The sequence below is a fragment of the Salvia splendens genome, chromosome 18 (genome assembly GCF_004379255.2).
Source record: "Salvia splendens isolate huo1 chromosome 18, SspV2, whole genome shotgun sequence".
NCBI classification, from domain to species: domain Eukaryota; kingdom Viridiplantae; phylum Streptophyta; class Magnoliopsida; order Lamiales; family Lamiaceae; genus Salvia; species Salvia splendens.
This window is the reverse complement of record NC_056049.1, coordinates 4,200,540-4,220,292: the sequence shown is the minus strand read 5'-3', so window position 1 is coordinate 4,220,292 and position 19,753 is coordinate 4,200,540. Positions and strand designations below refer to the sequence as shown.

The 19,753-nt window shown below is 36.2% G+C and overlaps 3 protein-coding genes across 9 annotated transcripts; 2 read left to right on the top strand and 1 right to left on the bottom strand.

Annotated features, from left to right (window-relative positions):
• Positions 1–5,795: 5,795 nt before the first annotated feature.
• Positions 5,796–9,616, top strand: LOC121777649 (heterogeneous nuclear ribonucleoprotein 1-like). The gene is made up of 5 exons (XM_042174967.1): positions 5,796–6,156; positions 6,231–6,324; positions 6,578–6,812; positions 7,966–9,169; positions 9,240–9,616. The coding sequence occupies exons 3-5, from the start codon at positions 6,591–6,593 to the stop codon at positions 9,251–9,253; spliced, it is 1,440 nt and encodes a 479-aa protein (XP_042030901.1). The 5' UTR covers positions 5,796–6,156; positions 6,231–6,324; positions 6,578–6,590; the 3' UTR covers positions 9,254–9,616.
• A 1,204-nt stretch (positions 9,617–10,820) lies between these two features.
• On the bottom strand, positions 10,821–13,790 carry LOC121775723 (ras-related protein RABA5a-like). Of its 7 annotated transcripts, none has more exons than XM_042172751.1 (3): positions 13,534–13,790; positions 11,467–12,397; positions 10,821–11,346 (listed from the first exon to the last, which is right to left on the bottom strand). In XM_042172751.1, the coding sequence occupies exons 2-3, from the start codon at positions 11,828–11,830 to the stop codon at positions 11,000–11,002; spliced, it is 711 nt and encodes a 236-aa protein (XP_042028685.1). In that variant the 5' UTR covers positions 11,831–12,397; positions 13,534–13,790; the 3' UTR covers positions 10,821–10,999. The 7 variants fall into 7 exon arrangements, with proteins under 7 accessions (XP_042028685.1, XP_042028687.1, XP_042028689.1 ...); XM_042172753.1 differs by having other exon boundaries at positions 11,467–12,162; XM_042172755.1 differs by lacking the exon at positions 13,534–13,790 and having other exon boundaries at positions 11,467–11,935; positions 12,007–13,167.
• Positions 13,791–16,910: 3,120 nt separating this feature from the next.
• LOC121776067 (pentatricopeptide repeat-containing protein At5g27110) lies at positions 16,911–19,529 on the top strand. The gene has a single exon (XM_042173193.1). The coding sequence runs from the start codon at positions 17,071–17,073 to the stop codon at positions 19,159–19,161; it is 2,091 nt and encodes a 696-aa protein (XP_042029127.1). The 5' UTR covers positions 16,911–17,070; the 3' UTR covers positions 19,162–19,529.
• Positions 19,530–19,753: the final 224 nt, after the last annotated feature.

Sequence of the window (19,753 nt, the reverse complement as noted above, 5' to 3'; positions counted from 1 at the left end):
GGATATATACATGCATATTTATAAATAAGAATGCATGGCCAAATGTCAAATTCATATTTGATATTTGAAATATGCAAAATACTTTTAACCGATGAATATGAGTATATCTTTGTGATAAATTATTTGTAATTATAATTTTGTATGATTGCAATGTGTTTTATTATATCTTTAAAAGAAGTATGTTTTGCTTCATTTTTAATTTAATATGTTTGTTAATAGACAATAATCTTTCATTTAATTCCATGTCCTTAATATTATTTATTTTTATTTTTATCTTTTTTTGGGGTTTTCTCATCTCCTTCTTATCTATCTTATGGTAAATAAGCTTTTACACGAACATCAATTCTTTTTTTGTTTAACTCTCTCTCTTCAGCTAAATTACATTAGTTCAAGGTTAGTTTTAATAAAATGAAATAGTGTCCATTTTTATTACTTTCTAACAATCACAACCTCATACGCACACTCGACGAATGAAGAATTTGACCGAAATTCTTCAATCGCCCACACACGATCGCCCACAAATATCATAGATCGGCGACAAACGTCACATGTTATTAAGAGTAAAAACTCAACTATTATAAAAGAAATGGAGTTCATAAATTTTTAGAAACTTGCTTATACATAACATTTAGAGTAGTATTTTTAGTACTTAATGTGTGATATAATATGTACTTTTAAAGCATTATATTTTTGTTAACCTTGTCATTTTATTTGTTATTTTACATAAAGAGTACAATTACAACACAAATTATTTTATTACAATATTATTCGATGAGTACCATCTCCCAAACAATATCATTTTGTTATTTATTTGAAAGAATTTCATTGTAAAAATGCATATGCAAAGTCTAATAAATGAAATGTTGAAATTGAACCTATAAATTTAGACACAGTAACAAAGCAAAACACCCAAATAAACTCTATTTACCATTAAACTTTAAAATATAAAAAATAGAGTACAGTTAAAGCTCAATAAAGCCCAAATATTGTATAGTACATAAAGAAATAAATCCTTAAAGCCCTAAATAAAGCCCAAATATTAACATAAATTAGTAAATTCTCAAACCCTAAAAGTGGCGCCCCATCTCTCTCTCCTCTCTATCTTTCTCGTCTGCCCCCATCTCTCTATTTTATCTCCCCCGCAACGCATCACGCGGGTGGCCCGCAACCCGTCACGCAGAGCCAGGACGGCAGCGCGACGCGTTGCGGTGCCCCGTCTCGTCCCCAGCTCCTCACCATCTCGTCACGAAACCCGTTCCGCCGGGACGTAACGCGGGACAGCTCGCCACGCGCCGCGCTCCCAGGCCATGCGTGATGATGCCCACTCACCGGCCCGCGAGTGGGCGTCGTCAGGCTGACGCAATAATTAAAAATTTTTAAAATCAAATTAAATAAAAAAAATAAAAAAAGTGAAACGGTAATGTTACCGTTTAAAAGAGCAGTTTTCAATTTATTTTTTATTATTTTTTTATTTTTTTACTCTATAAATACTCTTAATTCATCCTTATTTCACACACAATTACACGTTTATTCTTCCAAATTCATCTCCATTTCCTCTCCAATTTTCATCTAACATCTAATCACAAAATGCCCGGCGATGAAAACTCCGGCGGTGGCGGCTCCGGCGCGTGGGATCTCAACGCGTTCGGTGACTGGGGGAGCAAGTACAACACATTGGGTGGTTCCGGTTCGTCGACGCCGGGCACCCAGGGTTCGGGCACGCCGGGGGGGTACCAACCACCCAATTTTGATGTTGATGCATACGCCCGTCCCTCCGCCCCGCTGTATTCGCAGGGATTATCCCATATTCGGGAGGATTATCCGGTTCAACCCACTCCGGAAGAAGGCTGAGGCGGTGGAGGAGGCCGAGGCGGGGGAGGCTCCAGGGCGGAGGCGGAGGAGGAGGAGGAGGATCTAGGCCGGCATCCGTACGGCCCCAAAGAAACGCTGGCGGTGTACAATGCCTGGATCAGCGTCTCGTTCGATCCCATCGTCGGGAATCAACAATCCCGGAAGTGTTTCTGGGAAAAGGTCACCGAGGCCTACCATGAGATTAAGCCGAAAAAGACCCGCCGCCGCACATATAAGATGCTCCGAGCTCACTTTGACCGAGTCGACAGAGAGGTCAAACGATTCTGCGGCATCTATAAGAATGAAGCGGCTCAGTACCAAAGCGGATCCACGGGAGCCGACATTCTGAGGTCGGCTTTGCGGGTTTACTACGAAGACACCGGCAAACAATTCAAATATGCCGATGTTTGGGAGGTCGTCAGGGACGAGGAAAGGTGGGCCGGGGTTTGCGGTCCAGCTCGGGCTCGACCTCGAAGCGCACGAAGCACACGACGAGTGGCCAATACTCGTCTGGTGAGGGCGGTTCGGGCCACAAGAGTTTTCCTCGCAGGAGGAGGAGACCCCGACAGACGATGCCGGGGGGTCCTCTCGTGGGTGCCGTCGGCCGCAAGGGAGAAATGCGGCGAAGGCGGCTAGAGGGAGGAGGGGCCGAGCCGAATCAAGCCAGGCGGGCTCGGGGGGACCCTTGAACTCCCTTATGTCCATGTACATGACCGCCACAATGGCGGACACTTCCCGCTTTACGCCCACCTAATACGAAGCCTGACTTAACTGAGTCCTGTTTATGGAAGCACAACTTGGTATCCCGCCTCCAAGTGGCCTCAGGGCACCTCCACCGCCTTCGGGGGATGATTCGCAGGCGGAGTAGTTTTTTTTATTTTCTATAAAATTGTATTTTAAATTATGTCATTTTTTTAGGATTTTAATTATGTCTTTTTTTTTATTTTTTTGAATGTTAAGTTTTATTTTTATTTTATGTTGTAATGTTATTTTATTTTTAATGAAGTGTGTTTTTTATTAATTGAATTTGGTGGAAAAAAAATAAAAAAAATGAAATTGAATGAATAGTAATTTAAGTGACGGTTAAGGGACGGAGGGTTGCAGGTTCCGTCCCTTAGTTAAGGGATGGAGTAAAAAAGTACAATGGGGCCCGCAAATAGTATTTTAAAGGACGGTTAAGGGACGTCATAGTGACAGCGTTGTGGATGGCCTAATCGGCGCCGCCACCACTACCACCGCCCAGCTTCACCATTTCTTCGGCGAGCTTCACGCCCCCCTGCCGACCTCGGCCAGCAAACTATTGGAATGTCTACACCTAAATATGATATGTTCAACAGTTTCTATTTCCTATTTGCAAAAAATACAATACTCCTATTATGGAGTACTTCTTTGCTAAAAGTGATCTGAACACAAATGCTTGAATACTTTAATCATACAATCTTGTAGATATCCCTAACTGTGACTAATATTATGGTTTGAAGTCACTATTTTCTTCCATAAAGATTTCTTGTCCTCCACAATATTTCATTATTCTGAATTGAATGCCAATCTAAAATTGTGACCCAGTTAATTTTTATAGTATATATTAAAGTCATTAAATACCCTACTCTCGATGCATAGAAATTAATACTATCTCATTATTTCTCCATTAATACATTAATATATTTATCTATTAATATGCTCGCTAAGGGTTCCACTTGGTAGTGGGAACAGGCTTTCATTAAAAAACTTGATTTTTAGTTTTTCACAATGACACATTAATTCATCGAGAATTTTGACAGTGAAGGCCAAAAAAGGTAATTTTGAGCATTCAATTAGTGAAATAACAATGATAATACTACTATTAATGTAATCATTGATATTAATTAACAAGAATAATACTAATTCTAAAGCAAATGAATGAAATTATAATAATTCCACCATACTGGTAAGTGGTAAAGGCGGCGAATTTCATATGTGAAACATTTTCAACCACCCGTTGCTAAATTTGGTGTATATTAGTTGGACGATGATGGAATAATTCTAACAAGAGATTTAATTAAATTACGAAATCAAGAATATTCTAATTTTTATATTAATGGGTATTCATTTGGCCAAGTCTTTCACTTTTAGCGTGTTGACTCATATTAGTATTACTATATATTTTCATTTTAATATTAAGAACATGTGTAGCTTAATTCAAATTTCATCTCTAAAATACTATAGAAAATTTCGACCTTAGATAGAATCAAAGTTAATATGGACTCGTGATCTGAATTAATACAAATTCATAATTGTTTCTAGTATTGTAGCTATAATAAAGCATTATTATATTTATAAAAAGATATGGTTCCTTTTTTAACAACATCAAATTATGTACTCATTTTCTTTATTTGCTAGTACTTTCTCCATTTATATATGGCTAGCATCTTTCTTTCTCAACTCAAAACATTATTATCATATCGAACTCAAAATAATATCCCCTTTATTAAATATTAAGTGATTCGTATTTATATTTGAGACGTTCCGAGATTATTTCAATGTACATAATGAAATTTCATATATAGAGACAAAGCATATATAATTACTTTCTTTATATGACAAAGGTGCTGCCATTAATTAAGATCAAAACGATCATAATGTTTTATTTAATATAAATTTATAATAATATTTAACGTATGAAGACGTAGTACATGTGGACTCAGCATCATCTTGGAAATTATCAACATTAATCAGATGAAATAAATCTGCCATCTTAATTGTATATACAGTTAATATATAATAGAGATGGTGATGGCTTATCTCGATTCGATTCCCTCTGTTCTTCACACACCTCTCCCACTCTACTTTAATAAAATTTAAAAAATATATAAACCTTTATACCTATTTAAAGTGGGAAATAAAGCTGACCGTCAAATTATCAAATTTATAGTATTATATTTTTTTATTACTAGTTTAAAGTACTTTTTTATTTGTATTTTAGAACTAGTACTTGTTTAATTTATTTCAACAGTACATGGTGAAACTGAGCAAGTAGCATTATCTAGTGCTTATCATAAGATGTTTTGCATATAATTAAAAAATTTACCAACCGTATAAACTAAAGACATCTTTATTTATAAAGTGAAAGAGAAAAATATTCAGTATCACATAACTCATAGTAATGTTTTATTTGTAATTCGTAGTCTCGATTGTTAATTACTAGTAGTACTAGTTTTTACCATTCTAAACTTCAAAGTATAATGTTAATTAGTGTAATTCACAATGTCAAATAGTTGGGGTTGTGAATTAATTAATGTTTTTATCTATAACTCACAACTTCGAATCATTACACTAGTGAATTGATTAATTTATCTACCTTAGTTTAAATTGGTTGATTTTATATTTTAAAATAGACATTGTGAGTGACCAACTTATCTCAAATTGAAGCATGTGACATTAGTGCCTTGCCTCCACATGAAGCAAGCATGTCTGTTATTTATTTTCTAATTCTTGCGTTACATATATTTTACTCTTTTCTCCTTTTCTTTTAGTATACCCAAATAAATTTGTGTGTTATCTACATTTTCTAGACGAATGCAACTCTCAGACATCCATCATATCAATATAGATTAATTCTTTGTTAAGTTCAACATGATATTTCAATATTTGTTTCGATCTTATCAATAAATTAGGGTGTACTCCAAGTGCACTAGGCTAGCCCTATGCAATATAAACGTCGTCTTCTACTCTTCAATGTAATTAAAATTTGATTCATCCATTTATAATTTATGGATTTATTTTTATGGAATGAAAGAATACTACTATATTTTAAATAATAAAGGTGATAAATAAGATACAAGGCACAAAAAGAAAATTATTATACGGTAAATAGTTTGTCACACGACAATTTAGCATCCACGTAATTTAGAAAGAGAGCGTCATCGCTTCCATCGTCTCGTCTCCTACATTTCTTACATCAGAGAGGATACCCAAAGAGCTCTCTCTCTCTCTCTCACACACACCCACACACACACACACAATAAATATATCGACTCTAAATAGTTACCCATTTAGCCACGTTTTGGATGTGAAAATCGATCTCCACTGGCCAGCCAGCCACAACTCTCTCTATCACAAATCAAAGAATAATAAATATATAAATAAATAAATACACACACAGATTTATATATAATCTCTTGCAATTCTACCAAGGACTGAATTTTACTAAACAAGAAAAAGAAAAGGAGAAGAAAAGAAGAGGGCCTTCAGCCCTCTGCTTCCCTATCTATGCCTCTTCTCAGATCTTGATTTCAACCCTTTTTTCATCTGGGCTTCCACTCTTCCGTAAATACTCGTTCCTCATCGATCTCCCTTGCTCATTCCATCTCAAAGTTTGATTCTTTTGTACCCTTTTTCAGGTGGGTTTTGGATTGCGGCTGTTTTCGGTTTTCGATCTGTTGAACACAACAGATTGCCTATTTTTTTAAATCTGAGTAGGTTTGTTGCTTTAAGGTATGCTTTTCTTGACTCATCTGCATTATGATTGTATTCCTTTGCTGTTAATGAATGATTCTTTATTGAGTGAGCTGCCTAATTCATTGAATTTGATTGTCACATCATCTGTTTACTGATCTAGCTTCACTTGATGGTGGATCCCTCTCTCTCTTGTTCAGTTTATTGAGTTTGTTAGAATTAAGTATATGTTTGTGTATCTATCATTGATGTTTATTGGGTTAGGATTATTGACTGTTTGATTGGAGATCAGGTAATTTGCTATAATGGAAATGGAGCTTGGGAAGCTATTCATTGGTGGGATTTCATGGGACACCAGCGAGGAGCGATTGAGGGAGTATTTTCAGACTTTTGGTGAAGTAGTCGAAGCGGTGATCATGAAGGATCGCACCACTGGCCGCGCTCGCGGATTTGGTTTCATTGTTTTTGCTGATGCTTCTGTTGCTGAGAAAGTTGTCAAGGAAAGGCACGTCATAGACGGGAGAACTGTAAGTTGTGTATTGCTTTGCTGTTTGTTTGCCAATGACATTTCATAAGATCGCCAACTTATTGGCGAAGTTTCTCGTGTGTCATATGTCTGACATGTTTGTTACAGATGGCAATACATGATCCAATCAATACCATTTCATAAGATTACCAACTTATTGGCAAAGTTTTCTTGAATGTCTTAAATCTGATATGTTTATTACCAATGGCAATACATAGCAACGTTCGATTTGATACAATAACTATAGATAATAAAGAAACAAACTTCCTGTTAGTGCAATATATGGCGTTCGATTACTTTTTCTGGATCTACGTGACAACGTGCATATGATGGCATTTTTGTTGTATGCGGCGTTTTACTTTTTCTTATGATGTACGTGTATTATGTCATTTTAATTGTTGTATGCTGTCACATGAGCCAAGACAATGCTGATTCGTAAATGACATTTCGATGCTAATGTTTTCACAGTTGTGATGGGACTGAATGGGGTTATGTATTTAGTAAAAAAGCCTTTGGAAGAGATGGTCCGCCTTTCAAAACAAATGAATTTTTGTACTGTTAAGGAAATAGGTAAAGGCTAGGAAGCAAGAAACAAGATTCGGATAAATTGCTTGTATTAGGCTATGCTAGCAGGTTTTAGCTTGTTTAAACATCAATCACACTATTTCTTAAACATATGATGTTGCTAAGAGTCTAAGACATGAATAAAATGGATAAATTATGAGGAATTTCAGAGATTTGAAGTGACTAACATTGGAAAGTCTCCTGGTGTCGTGTTCTTTAAAGTGCTTACAGAACAAAATATGGAATGCGCCGCGCCAAGTGTTTTTGTCATTTAGTTTACTTTAGCTCTTCCGTCATAGAACACAATTTGTTTTGTTTGTATTTAATGCAGTGCTTTATTGCAGCATGTTTGGAAATGTATCGTGATTGACTCTAGAGGTAGTATATGTTGTGATGCAACCAATAAAATGTACCTCATTCTTTTACTTTTATTGTAACCTTAATTCATCCTTGCCAACTTTTCATTTGTATTGGTAAAAATGCAATTTTCCTTTTGTCTTTGCTTCATTTTTAAAGAAATTGAGGGATTATCTTCCGTTGAATGAGAACATGGCTGCAGATAATTTATTTTGTTATTGTTCGGTCATCAGGTGGAGGCAAAGAAGGCTGTTCCGAGAGATGATCATCAAAACTTCAACAGAAACAATGCTAGCATCCATGGCAGCATCCAAGGCAGCATCCAAGGGTCCCCTGGCCCTGTTCGTACAAAAAAGATTTTCGTAGGAGGTTTAGCATCCTCAGTCACAGAAAATGACTTCAAGAGGTACTTTGATCAATTTGGTACGATAACAGATGTTGTCGTGATGTATGACCACAATACTCAAAGACCTAGAGGATTCGGGTTTATCACTTATGATTTGGAGGAAGCAGTGGATAAAGTCCTTTTCAAAACTTTTCATGAACTCAATGGAAAGATGGTCGAGGTTAAGCGTGCTGTTCCAAAGGAGTTATCTCCTGGACCAACGCGGAACCAACCGAGTGGCTATAACTACGGGCTGAACAGAGTGAGCAGTTTCCTTAATGCTTACAGTCCAGGACACAATTCTAGCTCTCCAAGTGGCTATGGAATGAGAATGGAAGGTCGATTCAGTCCTGTGGCGGTAGGTCGGAGTGGATATCCCCCCTACAACACGGCTAATTTCAGCATGGGTGTGAACTCAGACTCTGGATTCGGTTTAAATGGAATGGCAAGTGCTGATTCTGGCTTTGGCTATGGGCGTGGGATGAACTCTTATTATAGTGGAAACATAGATCGTTTTGGTAGTCCCATTCACTATGATGGGGGTGTTGCTGGAAATGGCCCTATGTTGAATACCAATGGTCGAAATTTATGGGGCAACGGGAATCTCAACTATGCTTCAAGCTCAATGACGTCAAATGCATTTATTGGCTCGGGAACTGGAAATGTCAGTGGTCTTGGAAGTATTAGGGAAATCTGGGGCACCACTCCTACTTCATCCCAAGGTGGAGGAAATGCCTCCTTCAGCACTGAGAATTTCGGCTATGGAATCCGAGAAATGAATATTGGTGGTAGGGCAGGTTATGGTAGAAACAATGGTAGCACTGTTGGCTCAACGTCTTCTTATTCAGCCCCAAACAACATCCGTGATGGAGGTTTGGGAAACATGTATGACAGAGAGTCCTTTTACGCTGGTCATGCTTGGCAACCACCTTCTCCCGGGCATGATGGTTCCGACCCTTTTGGTTATGAGCTTGGTGGCGCTACAGATGCAGCACCAAACAATTCTGTTGGTTACGTTGGAGGTTATAGCGTTAATGCTAGGTCTAATAGAGGTAAGAACTCGACTTGATCACTATACTCTCCTCTACTATAACTCACATATAACGTGTTCGTTTAAAGCAGGGATTGCAGCCTAGGACATATTACGGTATGGATACATAAAGATTGTAGAGGCCATATATACAAGTGGAACAAAAAGAGAGGATCATTGAGCCTAGAATGACATTGTTCTAGACAAGTGAACAAGGAGATTTTTATGTAAGGTTTGAACTCGAGCTTTCGAATATAGGGTTTTTCTGTTTTTGGTAATTTGTTTGAGAATGTGCAATGGAGTTGCAGAATATACTCAAGAAAAAAGAAAGTATACTGTGATTGAGCTGAGAAGCCTCCATTCTTTTGTGTAGACTTTTTCTATCATTTTTGTGCTGTAAGTCTCTTCTACAACACTTCGATTCGCTTGGCTAAGCCGTTACTAATATAACGTTCTCTTCTTCCCCGGACGTCGCCTCGTCTTCCATTCCTGCCCTTATACTGCTCTCTCTATGTGCTTTGTTTTCCTGTACTCTTTTTCTTTTTCTTGACCGTCTTCTTTTTGTGTTAATTTTTCTTGACAATGTGAGATAAGATTTATGGAGTACAATATTTTGTAGTTTAAAGTAATAATGTTATGTTTGATGTATGTAGTAAATTATCTCAATGGTACTTTGGTAGCAATGTGAAATTATGTATGTAATAGAAAAAAGTAAGATATAGGTTTAATTATTTAAGGTGTGATAGACTCATAGATGTAGCACTCTAATCTCTACAAATATTTTGTATTTATTGTTAAAAAAAGAAACTTAGTGCATGTACACACCTGCACCAATTGGTGGAAATGGATGATGAATACCATGTTTAGATAATATCCTAATTCCTAACCTAATATTATAGGCAAAAACCACCAAATCTAGCATAAGTTTTAGTTGCGTAAGCAAGCAACACGAACAATAACTAATACTAGTATTTGTTCCCTTAAAATAGGAATTTTCGGAATAACAATGTGAAATTGGTAAAATATGAGAGATGAAAAAATAGTAATTGAAGTTGAATTAATGGGTAGTTAGACCTATTTGGCTTTTTATTAGGATTGTTAATGTGTGGAAAAAATGTTTAGAAAATAGAAAGTAAATTAATTTTATGGAACATACTTAAATAGTAAAATGAAATTATTTTTTGTGAATGGAGGAAGGTATATGAATTATTTTAACAACATTTTGTTTTTCCTGATATGGATTTCTCCACCCTTTATTTTATCATTCTTTAAACTTTATTCTGTTATGCTTTTTAATTTCTTTTTATTTCAAGATTCTTTGTTCCCACAAACTTTTATCCATAAAGATTTAGCGTGAGGCGTGAAATTGTCCTAAATATTTAAGAATCTAAGATCGTGAATAATTTGTTTTAAAAAAAGTGCGCGATCAGGATTTAATCCCTATTTAGAAGATATAATTATCAGTATCTACCAAATACCCATAAGCTATTTGAGCATTAATTCATTATGTGCAATTAAAAATTCTATTTGGAATATTAATTATTTAAAAAGACTTGCAAAAAGTTGTTAAAAATTCAATAGTAGTAGTATAACTTTTTATAAATTATGTATAGTTCGAAAAGTAGGAAAACAATATTGAAAAGTGAATCTTACTCTTACTGTATTCAAAAAAGTGAGAGAAGCATCCATTTTCCATTAATCACAACAATTAGCCTGATGTGTGAAAGATAAGTGTTTAGTGTAATAACAAACAGTTGAAGGACTAGAAAAGTAAATTAGGCAAGTCATTTACAGATTATGGTAGAAAAATATATTTTTTTTCCTCAAGAATTGAAGAAAAATGAGCAGGAAATCATGATGAGCAGCAACTGCCTTTTTTAGCCTGTGCTTCTTCTGTTTCCTTCTTGTTTTCATCTTCAGCCTTTAAAACCACTGTTTTCCCATTTCCCATCCAATCCGGATCCTTCACTTTGAGTTCTTGAGATTGCATCACTTTCCTACTTAAAATGTTGTAGATCTCCTTCACCACCTTCTGAAACGCAGCGTTCACGTTGGACGAATCCAGAGCCGATGTTTCAATGAAGAACAGCTCCTGTGCTTCGGCCAGGGCCCTACCCTCCGCGGTTGTCACCTCCCGAGCCTCTTTCAGATCGGACTTGTTGCCCACCAATATCGTCACCACATTCATATCTGAGTGAGCTGTTTAGATTCAAACATTGTAACAAGCAAGACTAAGTTCTTGGATCGACCAACATATAAGAATTCGTAAACAATCCATAGACAATTTGAAATGCAGCAATAAAATGTGAAGTTGCTTACTGTGAAGTTCGCTGAGCCACCTGCCTACGCTATCAAAAGTGAGGCGTCTGCTGATGTCATAGACAAGAAGTGCTCCGACTGCACCTCTGTAATACGCAGACGTCACAGCCCTAAACCGCTCCTGGCCGGCCGTGTCCCATATCTGTGCCTTCACTTCCTTCCCATTAATGGTCATCTTTTGGGTCTGAAATTCTACCCCAATAGTAGACTTTGAATTAGGGTGAAACTCATCTCGAGCAAATCTTGCGAGCAAGTTTGATTTACCAACAGCTGAATCACCAATCAGAACTATCTTGAAAAGGTAGTAATCATCTGTCTGCTGTGTTTGCTGCGATTCTGGTTGTTCCTCGTCTGGATTGGCCATCTTTCCACGCTCTTTTCACAGCCGAAAAACCATATCTTGCTATCGCACATATATCAACAAAAGCAGGATCCTTATGAATGGAACTCGAGAAATACCAAACTACAACTAGAAACTAGACAAATGAGCATAAGGGTCCATGGAGGAAGTATTATGACGATGAGGCAGCACTCACGCACCAACGGAAGGAGCCTGCAATTTATATATGCATGTGAAAGATGAAGACGAACCACTTGCTACTCCACCCTTCAATAGCAGCTATTCCACTAGCCACTACTGCAGGCAAATCGTAGATCTCTGTTTAGCCCTTCAGGAACAATTGAATGTCAAGGCACCTGCATCACCAGGAAAGCATTAGAAACCAAAATTACAACAGTTTTAGGCAAAACAAGTTACTTAAACCTATTTTCATACTGTCATTATCATTGCAGAAAAAATAAAAACTCTTTCAAACACTTATCAGTTATACTGGATTCCTGTTCCGGAGTGCCTCTTCAAATATGCAAAATTCCTATACTCCTCCTCAATCTAATATTTGCCTTGTGTAGTTGTGTTTTCCTCCTCCTCTACCTTGAACTCAAACCCACAAAGCAAAGGACTACTATTAAAAAAATAGGTGTTTCTAATTCTTCCACACATCTATAACGAAAATTTGCATACATAGTTTGGAGATATACTGCCAAAAGAGAAATTTGAAGTTTCCTTAAAATATGAGTACTAAACACGCGAAGCGCTTGTTTAAAATGTAAAACGTGGCTCTCCTTCAAGCAAATTTTCCCTACTACATCCCTACTCTTCCTTTGAAACCAACCCAGTGGAAGGTATTCCAATTCATTAATATTGACGACAAACTTAATCCTTCATGAATGTTATTGACTGAAAAGACGCATGAAAGAAACGGGTAAGTATCAACACCCGAAAGTGAAATCAAAATTAATCTTGTGGCTCAAGTTCAAAGTCAGTTTTCTAATGAAACTCTTTTGGTTGACAAACACCTAACTGACAAACTGATTAGTTATAGACAAACACCTAACTGACACTGATCAGTTATGGACTAATGTGTTCTATAATTCTATTAAAGCAATAAATTGCTACTACTTTAATATTGACACAAACAGATAGACTTAGTTAAAGAAAACAAGGCATACAAAGTTGCAAGAATCTTAATTTTCACACATGAGATGGAGTGCTGTGCAATGGAATCACACAGTAAAAGGAGGAAAGGAATCGAAAAGGCACACTCAACAAACAGAAAGGTAAAAGACCTTTACTGCCAAAAATCTAAAAGCAAAAAATAAACAAGGATGTGACAGAGAAAATATAAAAACTTACTTGTCCTTACACTTACCAAACAAGTTGAATTTTCACCAAAAAAGAATAGAAAAGAAAGTAGATCTTCACAATTTCTACAATATACCGCCACATTCAATAAATGATTGAAGATGCAGAATCCATCAATAACCAACTTGTATCCTAAATAGTATTTGAAACAAGTTACTTAGTTGATAAAGCAACAGAGTAACATGAGGCGATTTGCATCGATTCAGTGGAGCAATTAAGTAGTAACTTGTTCCCACAAAAATGCAAAGGTCAATGTTTCATGATGAACAGTTTTACCACTTCCAACTTGTTAGGAGAAACAAGGTCGAGCAAAATCCTATCAGCACACGTTTCCAGAAGAATTGAAATTGAAAATTGAAATATACCGGAAAGCGGAAACAGCAAATGCAGCAGTCTTGGCGTTGAAAAAGCAGATCAAAGGAAGAGTAGGGTTAGGTTTGAAGATTAGAGACAAGAAAACAGAGTAGAGAGAGAAGGTGATTAACAGTAGAGTGGAAGAGGCATAAATGGCGGAATCAAGTCAAATTTGATTGATTGTGTTTGGGAGATTTGGAGTAATTATGAATTTGACAAAATTTAGGTGGAGAATGGGAACATATTATGATTATACACATCATAATAAGTCAAATTTGAAGATTAGTGGTGAACATGAGTATACTCACTAATAAAAGATTGGGATTAGTAAATAACTAAAGATAGATTGCTCGAGCACACAAGGTCAAAATTGTAATTAAAATGGTAAGACCACATTGTTTTTTTTACTAACGGCGTTATTATATTTTGAGTGTTAATTCCAAAATGATGTGATTCATTTGTCCTACTATCTTATTATTTTACTATCCATGCCAATATGGCTAGTAAAGTTCAAGCTAGCCCACCCCTAATTATTCTTATTGTATAATTTGAAGCAAACTTTATACTCCTTCCATTTCTTAAAAATAAAAACTTTGGAAATGACACGAGTTTTAATGCAAATTTGGTAAAGTATGAAAGAGAAAGAGAAAAAATGGATAAAATACGAGAGATGAAGAGAAAAGATAGTGAAACTAGTGTTAGTAAATTATGGAGTCTATTTCTTAAAAATAAAAAAATTATATTTTTAAATAAAGAACTAAAAAAAGTAGTTTATGCATTTAGAAAACGGGAAGAAGTAGTACTCCCTCCGTTTAAATTAAGTTGAGTCGTATTTCTTTTGGAATGTCTCATCTAAGTTGAGTCATTTCTTTTTTTTACTAAAAACAAAACGTTCAATCACTCTTACTTTTTTCCATCACCTACTTTACTCTCCCTATATCTTTTCTTACTTTATTCATCTTTTCTCTTTTTCAATGCTATTTCTTAATCTACATGCCCAAAAATTTTGTATCAATTTAATTAGGACGAAAGGAGTAGCATTTAGGAGTACAATTTAATGGTTCGACTTTACTATGTGCACAGCCCAATACATGAAAATTGTGGTCCACCTTCACGTTTTTCTTCTTCCCAACTTATGCCTATTCGATTTTAGCCCTTATAGCTTCTGTCAAAGTAACAATGAATTATCCTTTTCAATAGTAAAGTACCAATGAATTACTAATATCAAAATTCATAATAAAGAACCAACAAATTACTATTAAAGTAATAATAAGTTTATATGTGTTATATTGTTTTAATTAAAATATAGTACTCGATATATATGCATATACATTCTTCTAAAAAAAGAAGTATTATATGACAGACGGGCTTACCTAACAAGTCGTATCAAAGTAAAGGTTTAAGTAGGTTTGGACTTTGAAATGACCCATTTCATGTTGGGCATATGTGATTATTTTGAATATGATGTGTAAATAAGTCTATTTTATTAACTTAATTAGAAATGAGTATGAGGCATTTCAAGTGCCGCGTAAAAAGAAAAATTAAATTAAACTCCAAAAGATATAATGTACTCTACTATATAATGTTTAGTACTCATTTTGAAACAAATTAAAATTTAGTAACCAATTTGTTACAAATAGCATAGTATGGTAACCATTTATAAAATTAACCCTCTAGATATGTTTTATGTCCGTAATTTTTAATTTATATCCTTAGATGACGACGTGAATTCTTAATACTACTACTTTACTTATCTTCATGGAACCCAAGTGGAAGGGAGAACGGAGGGAGGGCGGGGTAAAGCCCTCACTAAAACTAGTTAATTTTTTTCTTTTATAAAATTTTAAAATTTATCCAGATTTAATGTAAATTATTGTGTAAAAGTTTCTACAAATGATCTAAATCACCAAAAAATATACTTTGAAATAAATTTTATAAATCACAGTCTCTATTAATATTTTTTTCTACGCCCGTCCATACTTATCTTAAATTAATAGTTCTATCTTCACCTTATTTTCTTTTAAATTTCACTGAATGTTTGTTGTATTTTCCTAATTTTTAGGGAAACAAAATAAAAAGCTTAGTGTTCCACTTTATAGACAATATCATAAAATGGGGAAAAAAATGTTAGAATCCTACCTCAAATTTAGCAAAGAGAAAAGCATCTTCATTATAATAGTTTGCCTCAAAGCTCTTTGGATATAGTCATCAACAACTATTAGAATGTTGCTCTCTGTCTATAGAGTAGAAAGTTTATCAATACAATAATATGGGTGCTTCAATCTTTATGGTATTGGTACAGTATAGGTACGTTTGATCACTAGGATATGTTGTTTCTACATTAAACTTTATCTCACTTATACCTTGAAATATCACACATTGTGAATGCCATGAGTTTTAATGTGAAATTGGTAAAGTAAGAGAGAAGAGTAGTGTTAGTGGAATGTGAGTTCCATATTATTAGTAAGGGAGAAAGAAAAAGTAAGAGAGAAGTAGTGTTAGTGTAATGTGAGGTTCATATTATTAATAAGAGAGAAGGGAAAAAAGTAAGGAAGAAGTTGAAAACTTTCATTTTTTAAATATGCTCTACTTTTTGTGGACAATAAAAAATGATAAATATGCTCTATTTTTCGTGGACGGACGAAGTATTTCTTATAACTTATTATTTTTCACTATTATCTTAACTAACAAATCAAACGTTATACTGCGAAACTACGCCCATCTTTTTTACTGTCGTTAAGCATCCAATGTTAGACAATTTATTTTAGTTTAATGATAAATTCTCGGCTTTTGGGGCCCAGCTCCACCACTGAAGTGGGCTGCTCTGAGTTTCTTATTATAAATTCAGGCCCAACCTAGACACACATAGTAAATGAGTTGGGTAAGGCTTGGGCATTTGCAGAATATTCATACTATCATATTTAAATGTTCGTATATTTTTTTTGTTATTATTAGTTATTAAAAATTAAAAAATAGTTACATTTAAAAAATTAAACTACATATAAAATTTTATATTTTCATTTATAATTTATATTCATTGGATGATTTCAGAATTATATAATTATTATATTATTATTTAGAGTATTTAAAGTTGTTTTTGTACAATATTATAGTATTTCACAAACATACATGAATATTTAGTTAACGATTATTTCAATTTCAACAATAAGAAACATTATAGTATTTGAAAACATTAGGCCAACAATACATGTTGTGCCTTCCTTATATATTGGCGGCTGCTAATATATACTGACTTAATGTTTAAGTTTAAAACTTAGGCCCAATAAACAAAATCATTCCAACACATAGGCCCAATAGAATTTAATAGGAGTACATGATGAAGCCCACTTAGTGTCTTCTTCCCCAATATTTCTGGTGTCGCGCAGCAGCTTCTGTAAATTTCTTTTGATTCTCCGTCCGTCCCTGTCTGCAAACATACGGATTAGTAATTTAGTATAAGTCTTACATTTCTATTTCTTTACTCTGTTGGATTAGGAGACATTAGCCAATACTGTAACTGTGAGCTCAATCTTTCGATTCAATTTCTTATGGACAACATCTCGGCAAGATTAATATATCTCTTGAGCAATGGCAAGTCGTTAAACCAAACCAAACTTGTTCACCAAAAAGCTATCATTTTTGGGTTACAGAGCAACGCAGCCTTGTGCAAAAAAATCATCAATTTATACATCTCGTGCGGCGCATATCGATGTGCGGATTCGGTTTTCCGGAGCATCGAAAACCCTTTAGATATTACGTTATGGAACGGTTTGATGTCGGCATATGCTAAGAACTCCATGTTTTCCGACGCGCTCTCATTGTTTGGGAGTTTGCTCAGATTCCCTTATTTAAACCCCAATGAATTCACGTATCCTAGTTTGTTGAAGGCTTGTGGCGGACTGAGACGACTTGATTACGGAGAAATGATTCATAACCATTTGATAAAGAATGGGTTTTTGTCGGATGTCGTTATTGCTAGCTCTTTGATGAGTGTGTACGCCAAGTGTGGTGTATTTGGTTCTGTTCTCAAAGTGTTTGACGAAATGCCTGACAGAGATTTGGCGTCCTGGAATAGTGTGATTTCTGGTTATTATCAGAGTGGCCAGTGGGAGAAGGCGTTGGAGTATTTTGAGAGAATGAGGAGCTCTGGGTTCAGGCCTGACTCTGTGTCGTTTACAATTGCGATTTCTTCGTGTGGGAGGATGTCGAATTTGGAAAGAGGAGCACGAATTCATGAAGAAGTATTGAGCAGCGGGCTTGTTGTGGATGATTATATTGCTGCAGCTCTTGTTGATATGTATGGGAAATGTGGCTGCAAAGACAGGGCTAAGGAGGTTTTCGAGGAGATCAAGGTCAAGAGCTTAGTTTCCTGGAATGCAATGATTGGAAGTTTTAGTCAGATTGGAGACAGTTTGTCATGCATTGGACTCTTGATTAGAATGAATGAGGGAAAAGTGCGCCCTAATTCGACCACCATGTGCAGCTTGTTAGTGGCTTGTGCCAAATCGGCACAACTGCAACATGGAAGATTCGTACATGGCTACATTGTTAGAAACAATGTATTGAATGATGTCTATGTAGAGGGTTCACTAATTGACTTTTACTTCAAGTGTGGAAGAGTTGCACTTGCAGAAAAGGTGTTTGGAGTGATGCATAAGTCGAATACCGTTTCTTGGAACGTCATGATTTCTGGTTATGTATCTTCAGGCTGCTATTTTGAGGCGCTAGGCGTGTATGATGATATGAGGGAGGCTGGTGTGAGGCCGGATGCAATCACCCTCACTAGTGCAGTAACAGCTTGTGCACAATTGGCTGCTTTGGAAAAGGGAAGAGAGTTCCACGAGGTCATCACTGAGAGTCGCTTGAGCTCCAACGATGTACTAATGGGTGCCCTTTTGGATATGTATGCCAAATGTGGTGCTGTAACTGAAGCTGCAGCGGTGTTTAACCAGCTCTCAAGAAGAGATTTAGTGTCATGGACTTCAATGATTGCAGCCTATGGCTCTCACGGTCAAGCACCAGAGGCATTGAGGCTCTTTGACGAAATGCTCCAAGCTCGTGTAAGGCCTGATAGAGTCACATTCCTTGCACTGATGTCAGGTTGCAGCCACGGAGGGTTGGTTGATGAGGGCCTGAGAATTTTCAGTTTGATGGAACACGACTATGGAATCAGACCTACAACTGCAGAGTATTCGTGCCTGATAGATATCTTGGGCCGTGGTGGGAGATTGCAGGAAGCGTATGAGATGCTCCAGCAGAACTCTTATGCTACAGAGGATGTGGACTTGCTAAGCACACTATTAGCTGCTTGCCAAGTGCACGGGGAGGTCGAGTTAGGAGAGAGAGTTGCTGATCTCCTTATTGAGAAGGATCCGAATGATCCTTCAACGTACGTCGTCCTTGAAAAGATGTATGCGGCTGACAAAAAGTGGGAGGAAGCACGCAAGATTAGAATGAACATGAAGGAACTAGGGTTGAAGAAGAGGCCGGGGTGCAGCTGGATTGAAGTTAATAAGAAGATGCAATCATTTTTAGCAGAGGATAAGACATTGTCACAGCTGCAACCTGTTTATCACTGTTTGGCCTTGTTATATACCCATATGGACAAGAATGAGATGGAAGCACAAGGTGGGCATTGAGATATTAATTTGGGTGCCAAGTTATTTGGTCCTCTACAATTTATTTGGACCCAGAAAAGCAAAGCAGCTTCTCTCCAGAGGTCCCTAGTAAGAGCAGGTGCCATCTTCACTAGGAAAGACTGCTGCAATCTCATGGGCTTGGAAAAAAGGTTTTTATCAACGCCGCTGTTGGCTTCCTCCTTCCAGTAGTAGTTAACTTATTGATCTATTAGATGACACTGGAATTCATCCAGAATCATATATTCTCCCACAAGGATATTTATAGGGAGGGATGGGAATGATGATTCGAGCTGTAGATGTTCATTAATATGCTGAGCAGAAAAAACATCTGCTCGGGCAGCGTTTGGAACACATAATTGGAATTCAAATTCTATGGAATTGAATTGGATGTAATTGAATTCTAATTCAATTCCAAATCCTATGTTTGGTAAAATGAAGTAATTGATATGGAATTGAATTTCAAGAATTTATGCATACACACTATATACAAAATACACGCACACTCACATTACACAAAATACATACACTAAGCACATTTCACACACTTTACGCACTACACACACTACACAAATTACACACATTTCACACACTC